The sequence below is a fragment of the Protopterus annectens genome, chromosome 8.part0 (genome assembly GCF_019279795.1).
Source record: "Protopterus annectens isolate FY-2018-M chromosome 8.part0, PAN1.0, whole genome shotgun sequence".
NCBI classification, from domain to species: domain Eukaryota; kingdom Metazoa; phylum Chordata; order Ceratodontiformes; family Protopteridae; genus Protopterus; species Protopterus annectens.
The window spans coordinates 1,798,176,602-1,798,191,185 of NC_056741.1; the positions used below are offsets into that span (position 1 = coordinate 1,798,176,602).

General features: G+C 40.2%; 1 protein-coding gene across 1 annotated transcript in view; it reads left to right on the forward strand.

Moving 5' to 3' along the window:
- The window catches only part of LOC122809647 (lysosomal protective protein-like), a 475,524-nt gene that overhangs the window by 179,374 nt on the left and 281,566 nt on the right, over positions 1–14,584 (forward strand). Inside the window, exon 6 of the mRNA XM_044081292.1 lies at positions 12,410–12,494. Coding sequence (XP_043937227.1) covers positions 12,410–12,494 — 85 coding nt within the window. The remainder of the gene's footprint in view (positions 1–12,409; positions 12,495–14,584) is intronic.

Genomic DNA, 14,584 nt, shown 5'->3' on the forward strand with positions numbered 1-14,584 from the left:
GATGGAAAGGAAGGGAAACCGAAAAATAAAACGGCAGTATGCACACCACATGCGTGAAGTTACAGATCAACCAACCAGAGAAGCCGAAGAAGTGTTCACAATGTTTAATGTGAAAGAGGCCAGGTGGGAAAGAGTTGATCCCATTAAAACCCAGTTGGACTTAAATGGTAAAATGGTGCAGTTTGAAGTGGATACGGGGTGTAGTGTCACAGTTCTGTCAAAGGCTGAGTATGGGAAGTTATGGCCTAGAGAAGCTCGGAAGCTGCAGGACTGTTCAGTGACTTTGAAAACCTACACGGGTGAAATAGTTCCCACGTTGGGAATGGTGAAAATGAAGGTAAAATATAAAGACCAAGTCAAAGAGTTGCCAGTCATGGTGGTAGCAGGTAAGGGACCAAACCTGCTAGGCCGGGTGTGGTTAAAGGAGTTAAACATGGACTGCCTACAGCTCCATAAGGTAGAACAGCCGGGCCTGACCTTGCAAGAGGTGCTCGAGAATAATGAAGAAGTATTCAAAGAGGAACTGGGGACCTGGAGGGGTCCACCAGCAAAGATACACGTGAAAGAAAACGTAACGCCAAGATTTTACAAACCCGTCCTGTACCATATGCGATGAAGAAGAAAGTTGAGTTTGAGTTAGAGAGACTCACTAAGCAAGGTATAATTGAACCAGTAAAGTTTGCGGAATGGGCCGCACCAATTGTTCCAGTATTAAAGCCAGATGGTGCTGTACGTATATGTGGTGACTATAAGTTAACAGTGAACCAAGTCTCGAAGCTGGAGCAGTATCCCTTGCCAAAGGTGGAGGATGTGTTTGAAAAGCTGTCGGGAGGTGAAAGGTTTAGTAAACTGGACCTTAGTCAGGCATATCAACAAGTAGTGCTGGAAGAAGGGTTAAAGGCGTATGTTACCCTGAACACACACAAAGGTTTGTTCCAAGTCAATCGTTTACCTTTTGGGGTTTCTTCGAGTCCAGCTATTTTTCAGAGAATAATGGAGGGACTGGTGGCAGGAATTCCAAAGGTAGCTGTGTATTTAGATGATATCCTGTTGACGGGAAGGAACATTCGAGAGCATCTGGAGACGCTGAATGAGGTGCTGAGACGACTGCGAGAGGCAGGTCTACGGGTGAAGAGGAGTAAATGTGCTTTCATGGCAACGGAAGCAGAGTTCCTGGGCTACAAGGTGGATGCATCAGGCCTACACCCCCTGCCAAATAAAGTGGAAGCCATTCAACAGGCACCAGCACCCACAAATGTTACAGAACTGAAAGCCTATTTAGGCTTACTCAACTACTATAACAGGTTCCTGCCAAATCTGTCAACACTGTTAGCTCCTTTACATAAGTTGTTAAGGAAGGAGGCTCAGTGGTCGTGGAAAGAGGAACAGGACAGAGTGTTCGAACAGTCAAAGGAACTAATGCAATCTTCAGAGGTTTTGGTGCACTACGATAGTCACAAGGACTTAATTTTGTCATGTGATGCCTCACCCTATGGATTAGGGGCTGTGTTGGCACACCGGATGCCAGATGGACAAGAGAGACCCATTGGGTTCATGTCACGAACTTTGACACCAGCGGAGTCAAACTATTCCCAGTTAGATAAAGATGGTTTGGCTGTAATGTTTGGAATCAAGCGATTTCACAAGTACCTCTATGGGAGGAAGTTTACTATTTGCACTGATCATAAGCCTTTGTTGTCATTATTCAACGAGATGAAAGCGGTACCGCAGATGGTTTCTCCCCGCATCCAGAGATGGGCTGTAACGTTGAGAGCTTATGAATACGAGATTGTTTATAAGCCTGGAAAACATCATAGTAATGCAGATGCACTAAATCGTTTGCCGATGCCAGGGCATCTCCAGGAAGAGGAAGCGGAGGACCGAGTTTTGATGATGGAAGACATCACATTGGTGTCTGCTAAGGAACTGAGAGTTTGGACACACAAAGACCTGGTGCTTGCTAGAGTGTTTCAGTGGGTCCAGCAAGGCTGGCCAGTCCAACAAACGGATCCAGTTTTTCGGCCTTATGAGGTGAGAAAAACAGAGCTGAGTGTGCAAGATGGATGTGTATTGTGGGGGGCACGAGTGATAATTCCGTCCCCAGGAAGAAGGGCACTTTTACAGCAGTTGCACCAAGGTCATGTGGGCATTACCCGAATGAAGGCCTTAGCCCGGTTATTTTGGTGGCCCAAGTTGGACCACGAGATTGAAGTCGTTGTGAATGAGTGTAAAACATGTCAACAACATCGCAACTTGCCGGTGGCGGCGCCACTACATCCATGGGAGTGGCCGAGTAGGCCTTGGCAGAGACTTCATATAGATTATGCAGGACCATTCATGGGGGCCATGTTTTTGATAATCATGGATGCTCATTCGAAATGGATGGATGCCTATCAAGTCAAGACACCCACTTCTCTCGTTACCATTGAATGCTTGAGGAAGAGTTTCAGTAGTCAAGGACTGCCTGAGACTATTGTATCCGATAATGCTTCATGTTTCACGAGTGAAGAGTTCAAGGGTTTTCTGAGAAAAAATGGCATCGTACATATCACATCAGCACCCTACCATGCAGCTACAAATGGGTGTGCTGAAAGAGCTGTGCAGACTTTTAAAGCAATGATGAAGAAGTCTGGAGAAGGAAGTATAGCAGCAAAAGTATCAAGGGTGTTATTCAACTACCGTATTACACCACAATCTACCACGGGTTTGTCACCTGCCGAGATGTTGCAAGGATGGAGATTGAGATCCACGTTGGATCTAGTGTATCCAAATGTCCGAGCTAAGGTGGAGGGGACCCAGTGGAAGCAAAAAGAATGTCATGATCGACGACGGAGAGAGCAAAGTTTTCTGGAGGGAGATGCAGTGATGACGCGAAATTTCAGTTATGGGCCTAAGTGGATTCCAGGGTTCATTGTCAAGAGCACAGGTCCATTATCGTACCAGGTGAGGTTGAATGGAGATTTTTTGGTGAGGAGACATGTAGACCAAATTCTGAGGAGTGAACAGAAGAAGGATGCCATGGAACTGCTGGCCTCGGAACTACCGTTAAGTTCGGAACCAGGGCTCGCAGTGGCAGGAGGATCGCAAATTGAGGGAGACCACCAGAACGTGGAAGGAGAGGTTTCTGAGGATCCAACCGTTCCAGGGAAGGACACACCGATACCTGAAGTGGTAACAGTGACACCGGAGTCACCCAAGGTGGTACCACTGCGCCGTTCTAAGCGTGTGCTGGTTAAACCTAGTTACTTGAAGGACTATCAATGTTAACAAAAGTGCATGTATAGATTACCAGCCTAAAAATAGTAGATGGTATGGTAACCAGTTAATAACTAGCCTGTTATTTACAAGTAAGTGATTAAATGTATTATGGAACTTGTTCCCTAGTTTTGCTTATGTAAGACAGTATGTCTTAGCTTAAAAGGGGAGGAATGTAGTATTCGGGCTGGTAATGTGGTTGTTGTACTGTAGGGGGCGCTGTGGGGAATTCAGCATGTACTGTTGGTTCTGTATTCTCTGGTAACTTGTTGGTTCCGGTGTAGGAATGACTTGCAGAAGTTGTGTGAAGAAGCATGGGTGCGCACCTGGAGGCTCTTAATAAAGAAAGGCCTTACAACTCTATAAACCGTGTGGTCTACTTATTTACCACGATATAACATGAAGATAACACAGTGTGTTTCACTGCCTTCTCACAACAGAACAAACTTCTTGAATTTTGTTTGAAGTGGCCGTTTGAACTTTCGGTCTTACACCAGCAAGATGGGCCAGTCTTCCTGAAACCAAACAACATCCTGTTCTCTTTGTAGTGCCAGTAATTTTATTCAAACATTTGCTAAGCAGGCAAATAGGGTGGTCTGCTGACCACTTTTCAGCCATGACCCAGGCCATAGGCGAACATATTACAAAAAAGGTATTATTCTCTATGCACACATCTTCAGAATTACATCAATGTTTACTGCATGAAGTATGTTAACATATTCATACAATTAGAATTTGAAAAATGCTTTTAATTTAAACCTCTTTAGTTAGACATAAAATACAGAACTACATTTTGTTGCTTTGCTATTTTGTCAGCTGCTGTGTTTCCTGATCTTATCGTATTAAATGTGCATCTTAAACACTACTGTTTTCCTCTTTGATGTAATGTGTTGGGTCACTGTCCACAACATTTCCCAAATCCAGAACAATGACTGGGTCAGATTTTAGGAGCGTATTTTCAGTGTGTTAGTTCCCTGGGGTAGATGACTTCTCAGAAGATACAACAATGTATTTTCTGGCGTTTAGTTTCAGTCCATGATTTTGGCACCATTTATTTATTTGGGACAAACCTTTCTACAGGATGTCTAAGTCATTTTATGGATTCAATGACTGCTCCTAGCTTGCATCCATCTGCAAACTTAATCAGCCGCAGTCCTTTGATATTGGTTTTTACATCAGAAACGAAGATGTCAAACAGGAGAGATCTCAGCATAGAACTCCAGAGAACTCCACTGGTTATGGTTATGGTTACGAGCAGTGAGTATGTTATTCAAAATGTGTTCTAGCAAATAATAAAGAAAGAAAGAAAGAAAGAAAGAAAGAAAGAAAAAGTCTGTAGATGCCCTGGAATCAGGGTGTATACTCATCATTTGTTGTAAGCTTGAAGTCTAAAGTATGGGAGATTTAAAATGCATTATTAGAAAGTCTAAGTTAACTGTACATCAGACAGGCAGTTTTGATATATAAACAGAATCAGATAAGTACTGAAGCTTGGACTTCCCTCTTTCACCTTTAAAACATTTAAAACATTCTACATGAGGAAATGAGGTGTAATGGTTAAGGTTTTTACCTTACAGACACAAGGTACATGGTTTGAATCTGACCCATTGTTATTGGCTAGGCTTGTAATAGTCAGCAGATTGATAGCCTAGTATTTTTCATAGGTTCATAGGTTCATAGGTTTATACTAGGCTATCTGCCCTAAGGCATTTATAAGCCTAGCCCAAATTTTTGTGGCTTACGCCACCCCTTATATGAAAAAATACTGTGCCCATTAGTTTGTTGTGCCTCTGTCCAGCAGTGACACAGAGATGATTCCCGGGGTAAACCTACGATCTTCCATCCACAGGTCTAGATTTCTTTTGAACAGAGTCAGCGAGGTGCTCTGCCTCACATGGACCGGGATTTTATTCCACAGCATAGGGAGTCTCTGAGTGATAAATCTATCCCTCCAGCACGTCCTATTTATATCCGTGCTAAGGTTTAAGTCGCTTGCTCTAGTGGTTTTGGTGGATTTGGATTTTTTGAGGTGGAGCATGTCCATTAATTCCGGGTTGGACATGGCCTTGTATGTCAGGCACATGTCACCTCTGAGCAGACGGTATGCGACTGAATAGAGCTGGAGTTTCTTCAATCTGGCAGCATATGACAGATTTTGGAGTCCCTTTATCCTTTTGGTGAGGAACTTTTGGGGTCTCTCCAATTGCTGCAGATGTCGGGTGAGATACATCCCGAATGGGGCATTGTACTCGATCATTGGCCTAAGTGAAGAGTACAGGGGAACAATGACCTCACTAGATCTGGATGTGAATCCCTTCATGATCAGGTGGGCAATGTAGAAGGTCTTTCTAACCACTTTAGCAATGTGAGTGTCAAAAGAAAGGCCACTGTCAACCTGGGTCCCCAGGTCCCTGATAACCTCTTCTGTGCTTAGTGGATTGCCACCTATATGGTAGCTTGGGGTTACCTTGTTTTTCCCGAAGGGTATTACTATACATTTTTTGGCGTTTAACTTCAGGCCATGGCTCTGGCACCAGCTATCTGTTTCCATGAGTCCCTTCTGAAGGATATCCGTGTCCGATGCACTTTCCACTATGGCGCCCAGTTTGCAGTCGTCTGCAAACTTTGTCAGCCAAAGTCCTCCCATGTTGGCCTGTACGTCTGAGAAGTAGATGCCAAACAATAGGGGGCCAAGGACCGAGCCCTTTTTCTGTGAAATCTATTGATATTAAGTTGGGGGTGATATAATGGTTAAGCTGCTTAACTCACAGACAAGGTACAGGGTTTGATTCTTAAATTGTCTAGGCTTAAAATGGCGTACAAGGACAGCTAGCCTAGTACTTACTTATGAACGTATAAGATTGAAGATCTAAGACTGATTGAAGTCAGTCACAGTCCTGTCATATGTGCTAACATGGAGCAAGCAATGTATGTTCAATAACAGCAGCCTCATATCACACTAGCCTGAAACTAAGAAATCATACATTAGAGCATAAGTACACAAATTCACATTACAGATGTATATGAGCTGTTGAAATTACCAATAACTGTAATAAAAAAGGATTTTTTTGTAGGGGCAAGCCCCTACTATTTTAATGTTGGGACTAGACCTCATGCATTCAAACTTTATTATTCTCACTCCAAGGTTATTGCATCTCAGAGAAACAGCAATAACCGATAGGCAATGAAAAGCCCATCTCACTCTTTCTGCAAGGTATATGGGCATCAGAGCACCCAGACCTCTCCTCCCCCTCACCTTATCATAAGCTAGTTCCCTAACATGGTAAAGATACAAGCCAAACCAAAAACTCCTTACTGCAGCAAAAGGAAAATCCCAGCAGCCAAGCACAAGCACACAAAAAACCGAGGCATAGTTAATACCTTAGCCCACGAAACAAACACTTCTTTATTTGAGACAGCAAACGTAACGTCAAATGCTTTTCATCTCACTGATAGTGAGACTTTCTCAGACAAAATTTCAAGTGTAAAGCATTTCATTATATACCCTACCCAATATCCAATTAACACTCCTAAAATTAATTAGAAGGGGCAACAATCTTAAATGCTTATTATCAAAAAAGAAGGAAAATAGGCAAAGGGCAGTAAAAGCAGGTATGACCAAATGTGGTAGGTGTACGTATTGTCCATACATGGACATTGGTGAAAGATTCAACATCAGAGGGGTAGATTACATGACCTCACAGAAATTTGATTGTAACACAAAAGGTGTGGTTTACTTGACGTGCTGCTAGAATTGCCCCGTTTTCTACATTGGGAAAACAGATCGGAAATTTAAGGAAAGGGTGTATGAACACCTTTATAGTACCCGAACCTTGAAACAGGACAGCGCAATTGCTAAACACATTTTACAGTGTCCTACACATTCATTCAGATTTAGAGCTAGAGACTCAATTAATGTGGATGAGATGAGAGGAGGTCCCAGTTCTTTGATGTTGGAAAAATTAGAATTAATGTGGCAAATACGGACCATAGCCTGTCAGTACCCAGGATTGAATGAATACTATTCAATCAAATGTATACTAAAACTGAAAAGTCTGGCAAGATGATTGGAGACTAATAGCTGAGGAGACACCTTAATTAGGGGTTGGGGATTAGGTTTAACACTTTTTAGCGTAACATACTAATATTTGGTATTTCTTAGATTATTAAGACTTAATTTTAATTTTTAACTCTTAATGTCTTACGGGTATATTCATATATGTGTAGTTACATGTCTATGTGTAGTTGAAGGGGTTTTATGTACATTTTAACACATTTAGAAGTTTAAGATTTTTAAACATTAGAATGGATTCTTATTTTAAAATATTTGTCTGCAATGGGTTTGAAACGCCCCCATCGCTATCCAGGTTTTGGGTGTTCGTGGAGAACAGGATACAACGGAGTTTATTAATTCTAGTGAATGGTTGCTTTAAATGCAGGCTCTACTGCGTAGTTCTGTTACGTATACCCGTAACTGAAAAGGTGGAGGTGGAGTGGAATAACTAGTCAACAACCTTTAAAGTAGCTTAACTACTTAGTAAAATCTCCATTTAAATGACAAAAATATTTTTCCAACTTGGATTATGTATTTACCGAAAGTGTGGTGGCAACAACCCGAGTATGGGTGGACAGGTAGTACAAACATTTGTACCTCATTTAGTGGATGTATTAGATGCAACGGACTGGATTTATTTATTTATTTACTTAGCCGTTAAAGTTTGAAATTACATCAAATTGAATAGGGATTAAAGGTTTTAGTGAAGGTCTGTAATAATATTAGGTTTAAAGTGGTTGTATTAATGTCCGGAATGTTGAGGCAACTGATTGAAGCGTTCTATCTGGATATGTGAATGTAAGCACGACTGCAGTACTGTTTGACACTTAGTTGCAAAGCTATTATGCTGAGATTGTTTTTACTAATTTAATTAATTAATTTAAGGAGTGTTAATTGGATATTGGGTAGGGTATATAATGAAATGCTTTACATTTGAAATTTTGTCTGAGGTAGTCTCACTATCAATGAGACGAAAATCACTTTACGTTACGTTTGCTGTCTCAAATAAAGAAGTGTTTGTTTCGTGGACTAAGGTATTAACTACGCCTTGTTTTTTTGTGTGCTTGTGCTTGGCTGCTGGGACCTTCCTTTTGCTGCAGTAAGTAGTTCCCTAACATTCCATACCATCATCTTTGTCCCCTTGTCTGCTTGCCATTCCCCTTCCCCCTGTAATCTTTATACTGCCATGATGATTGCTGGATAACACTGCTTTAACTGGACATTCTTGACCTCCCCACTCACCTTGATTAGGACCACATCCTTAATGCTGTCCTTTCTGGTGTAATCCCACACCAGTTGGTTGAATGCCTTATCATCCAAAATGTAAATCAAATCCAACTGTCTATACGTCTCTACCCTACAGCTTGAGATCCCTCAGTCTGTTTGTATCAGATGTTGATTCCCAAAAATATTAATCTTCTTGTTTCACTCCTTTATTCTGCCAAGCCTGACATCATCCTTCCTTTGCATATATCAGTCCACCAGCACTCTCCTCCCCTCCTGCTTCTTCTGCTGTTCTCAATTGAGTACCATGGTACTTGCCATATGTTTTAATCATGATTGCTCCCTGGCCCCTACCTGGGATGGTTTCTCCTTCTCCTCCCCTACCCCTTCTTCCTTTCTCAGTTGAGTACCATGGTACTTGACATATGTTTTGACCATGATTGCTTCCTGGCCCCTTCATGGGGTGGTTTCTCCTTTTCCTTCTCCATTCTGACCTCAGTCTTGATGCCCTTCTTTATGCAGATTGCTTTTCCACTCTATCCTTCCCTTTTCTGTCATTCCTGAGCAATCTATACCTGGGCACACCCTTGTTCCACTGTCTGATCAGTAGCCAATGTATCTGAGATTTCAGCAATGCCCTCCCTTCTCTCTTGGACAACTACTTGAAGCTCCTTACCTTTTTACCCAGAATTCTTTCATAGCATCTAATACTATCCAGCCATGCTCAGAGTCACTCTTGTTTTGCCCCTCTGCCATTTTGTGTTTGATTTTTTTTCTTTCTTTGTACTACTTGTATACCTACTCCCTTTTATGTATCTGAGTATAAAGGATTAGTCCGGATAAAATTACTTTAGCTAGAAGATCTAGGAGACTATCTCTCTGATACCCTCCCTGTGGGAGGAATAAAGACACCTTGCTGAAGTTTCCAGTAGTTTATTCACTTAAGTAGGTAGATGATGAGTGTTCTTGTTCTAAGAACACTCATCCATCTACCTACTTAACTGAATAAACTGCTGTCATTAAAATAAGAACACTCATCCATCTACCTGCCTAAATGAATAAACTACTAGAAACCAAAAAGGTGTCTTTGTTCAGGAGGGTATCAGTGAGAGAGTCTCCTAGATCTGTTAGCTAAAGTGATTTTATCTAGACTAATCCTTTGTACTGCTTCTTTTTAGTCCTGTCACCCTCTTGGTCACAGGTGGAATACTAGACTTCACTCTAGCCCTCTGGGTTACATCTGTTTTCCCTTTTCTGCATCTGGGACACTCTTCCCATCTTACAGCTTAGCTTAATGATTAATTTCTGGTAAATGCACTTTTTTCATTGAGTTGTAAACACCATGTTGCTTTCTGGGCTAACAAGGAACCCACCTGTATAGAACTATTAGATCCCTGCCCCCAACCCCTTGACACCCGCTGTTAGGCATTGTTGAGACTTCTCATTCTGTTTCTTTATTTTTAAGAAAATGACTCAAAACAACTTCTTTCTCTCTTAGATAAGTCACTTGAATATGGCAGCCTGAGCAGTAACAGTCTGTACTCCTGGTTTCTGTAATTTGGCAAAAGCTTTCTCTATCCTCCATAACCTCACATCTTAGTATCTATATCTCCACCATGGGTTCTTTCCTGCTACTTGGAAAGTTTCCATTGTTTTTTCTCTTCCAAGAACTTCTCTGGCTAGTAGACTAAAATACAACAAACAAATGATTAAAAAACGACAATGGTGTCAAAACACAGTACTTTATTTACACATAATTAAAATTCCCCAGCATTCTGGCAATAGCCTTCAAAGGAAACTCCTAAAAGGAGTCTGTACATGTGTAAATTAAGTACTGTGTTTTGATGCTGCCTTTGTTTTCAGACTTCCCTGCTTACCTCATGAGCAAAAATACTTTGAAGAATATATATTTTTAGCAAGCTGCTAATCATCTCACTGAGGTCTGCTGTCTACACTTCTGCATGTCTTTATTTTGCCAGAAATACATTAACTGCTGTCTGACTATTGCCAGATGTTATTCTCTCTGGCACATACACTGCTGCAAATGGTGCCATATTCACTTACCTCACAGAAGCCTCTGAATGAGTTACTTATAAAAGTCTGCTGGATCATATGAAGGATATGGGGTTTGGTTCTGGTGTTCCTGGATAAGATTCAAATTATTTTGCTGAGTGATCATTTCATTTTAAGACTGATTCCGTTTTTGTTTTCCTTATTCTGGAATATGATAAAAATTCTGTTCTTTGTCTTCTTTTTTGAGTATTTGTTAACTCTATAGCCTTGAACTTTCTGATTCCGATTCCTTAATGACTTAATCATTTAGTCATCCTCAGCATCTTATCAAACCATCAGTGAGTTGCTGTCAACTAATCTGGTGAGTCTGCTAAAATGTTTTAAAGCGAAAACATCTAATCTTAACATGAGACAAGTCAAAGTTATGCTGTCATGGATTTCTGCAAGACCCAGACATTATCCATCTGGAAGGAATTTAATAAATTATTCTGGGGAAGGAAATTATTTTATTAAGGCATTCTAGAGCCTGGAAATCTGTCTGGATCCTTCTTTTACTCTGAAGTTCCACCTTAGTCAAATTAAAAGTATAATTAGCAAACTGTCTCCTAGTGTTGGATATGTTCAAGGTACTACAAACCTGAAGAAAGCGATCCTCCAAAGGAAAAGTATTCTAGAGGTTCATCTCAAATGTCATTTGCCTCTGATGACCAACACCTTCGCTAATAAATTATGTGATCTCAAAGTTCTTTCCTGCATAATTAGCAGGAGTATTTTTTAACTTGTAAAACATGACTGTTACACATTCCTAGAACCAATAGGGTCCCTTTTTAAGGGAGCATGCTGACCTTATACTGTGAGCTCTTTTGTTCAAACTGCTAAAAATAGAATATCCACTCCTCAATGGCAAATAAGCTGACTATGATATATGTCTCTTGTACTTTGAAATCAGGATTTAGTGGATCACCATTCTCTTCTGACCTCAACACAGGCTAAAGGAAAATTGTCATTTTTATTTGATCCTGGGTCCAAAACCTAGGAACTTTGTTCAGTCAACATTCCAACTGATCTCATGCAGTTTCAGGCTACTATGTATTCTTACCTGCAAGATAAAGCTAACTGTGTATGTTTCATTTTTCCTTACACCTAATTCCTCCCAGGCACCATACCTCTTAGGAACAATCTTTAATTATTACTGTAATTCACTTAAAAAGTTAATAAAACAACAGGTTGCATCACCATACATTTTCTGAGCTAGAAGAAGTATGAAACACTCCAAAAAAATGGCATTACTGACTCACTGTAATCCTCAGTGATATATCAGAAAGTCATAAATTTTATGAGGAACAGGGTAATATGAGGTCAAATCATGGAGGTTTTGTAAAATCTGTGAAAGTAGGGAGGCATACCTGTATCTCATTATATTTTCCCTGTATCTTACAGAACCTTTACCTAAAGGCTAATTATGTCAGTCCTTTTGTCTTCACTTGCTTGCTGACCAGGGATATACATTAAAATAGTATTAGTATAACTGCATTCATCATTGTCATTATGTGCACAGTGATATATATATATTTTTTTATAATTGTGTAAATCTCTATTTTTTAGAACATTATAACATATTTTTATCAGTTTCTTTGACTTGGTGATTGAAAGGAGGTGTTTTGGGATCAGTCTATTACCCTGATAAACAAATGTTAAATAAATAATTAAATTAATGAATAAAACTTTTGTGCAGAAACTGAGGTAAGGGTTGCTTACTACTTATGAGTACATTTTGACCTCTTAGCATAGTAACTTGTTTCAGACCTTCCAAGTTCAGGAAGTGACTATGCATTTGTTTTTTCCCCTTTTTATTCCAAACAGACTCTGGGCTGATTTGAACCGTTACTGTTGCAAAGACGGAAAATGTAACTTTCACAACAGCACTGACACAAACTGCGAAGAAAATGTAAGTAAAATGTATGTGTGAGCAACATTTAGTTTGCAGCTGTGAGAAGCTGAACAGCTATGTAGACAGTTATTTGCATTACTAAGAATGTGTTTTTCTCAGAACTTTGACACTGTATATGTGTATTTCGTGTATGGTATTTGTGAGAGCAATGTATATATGTTTGTGCACATATATAACTATTTATATATATATATATATATATATATATATATATATATATATATATTTATATATATCATCATCATGAAACATCAGTACCATGAATGGTAAATCATCCAGACAAAATACATGAAATGTGAAAATCATGAACGATGAGAATGTCACACCACTTATCATCAAAAGGCATAACATCAAAGGTAAGTACTGCAGAATATGTGGGATGTGTGTTGGTGTTACATGTCAGTCTATTCTGCAGTTCTTACCTTCCAATTTCATGCATATGTCAGTAGTATTCAAGAAGTGGCATGCAATGGGCTTATGAGTGACATTATTCCCTCTATGTGCAACGTAATCATGGCCCTGCTTCCTGGTCAACAGTACATCTGTGTGATACCCAGTCTTCATCAGTGGATTCTACCACAGAGCTTCTGTCTGGATGGGAGTTGAACCTCTTGTGAAAGAGTCTGTACAATGAAAACTGAAAAAAGTAGAAAATCAGCTGAATGAAATGCACCGACTTATTCACTATGAGATTACTGTACAGGGGAATCAGGGAATATGTTGTTTCCCCACTGTGGAGCAGTCTTGGAGTTGGCATATATAATTAGGAGGTGGTATGGGGAACTCTTCTGCAAAAACATTGTTTTTTTTTTTTTTTTTATCTTTGTAATATTTTTGATACTTTGTGGATTAATGATTTTACAGTTCGACCATTCGTTTCCAATGGTTTTTGGTCAGTGATTAGGTAGGTCGATGAATGGTAGATTCCATCCTGGACACACATCTCTAAACCATCACCCAGAGAATATCAATAAGCCTCATCATTCCTCTTCTCTGCCATGCTATAATCTCCAACAGTTGCCCAAGCCACTAACTGAACTCAGGTCACCTGGGCTGTAGTCATCTTGGATACCTTTTGTGTCCCTGTGCTACCTAACAGTGTACATTGAGTTAGATATTGGGATTTCTTTGTATTGGTTTCTTCAGGGTTCACTTTGTGATTATGAAATGTATGAATTCTTGGGGAAGAGGTAATAACATTGTTTCATACATTAAACTGAGGTCCCATCTGCCTGAGTTGGTGGTAGCTCTGTTGGATGTAAAAGATCCCGTGACACTTATCGAAAAAGAGTGGGGGAAGTTCCCCCAGTGTCCTAGCCAAATTTCCTCTAGTAAATATGAATAATACCTCAGGTCTCTCCTGAAAAGAGACAACAAAACATAAATAAGTAATAAATAAAAATAGCTCTTCAACTAAATGAAAAGATAGCCAAGTTCAGTTATTGTATTTGTCATGTTTGGAATCAGCTTGTCAAGAAACATGTAACATTTAGACTTCTACTGCTAGCTGCTCTTGGACTGTTCATACCCCATTATGTGACAGCTTCATCAAGAGTACTGAAGGAGGGCAGCCTGATGTGGGCATTTTAGATGCATCCAAAATTCTAGCAGCTAATAGCTTCCAACCTGCAAGTCATGCATGATGTTACAAATGCTATTTCCTCTATTCCAAGTTCTGTTTCATTACCCATTGGTATGCACCTTACATCTACAGTCTCTTTGGTGAAATTTCAATATATGCCAGTTAGGTGCATAATCCTATAATGGCTACCTTAAACATCTCATAGGTTCATAGGTAGGTACTAGGCTATTGGCCCAAGGGCCTACGTAAGCCTAGCCAGCAAGGTTCCATAGCTTACACCACCCAAGAAAGTTATTTTCCTGTGCTACTGTCCAGCAGAGACACAGAAGTGATCCCCGAGGTGTATTTCCTATTTCCCATCTACTCATCAAGATTTTTCTTGAAGAGTGCTAATGAAGAACTTTGCTTGACATAGATGGGTAGCTTGTTCCAGAGTATAGGAAGTCTCTGGGACAGGAATCTATCCCTCCAGCATGTCCTGTTTATTGTGGTGACAAGGTTTAGG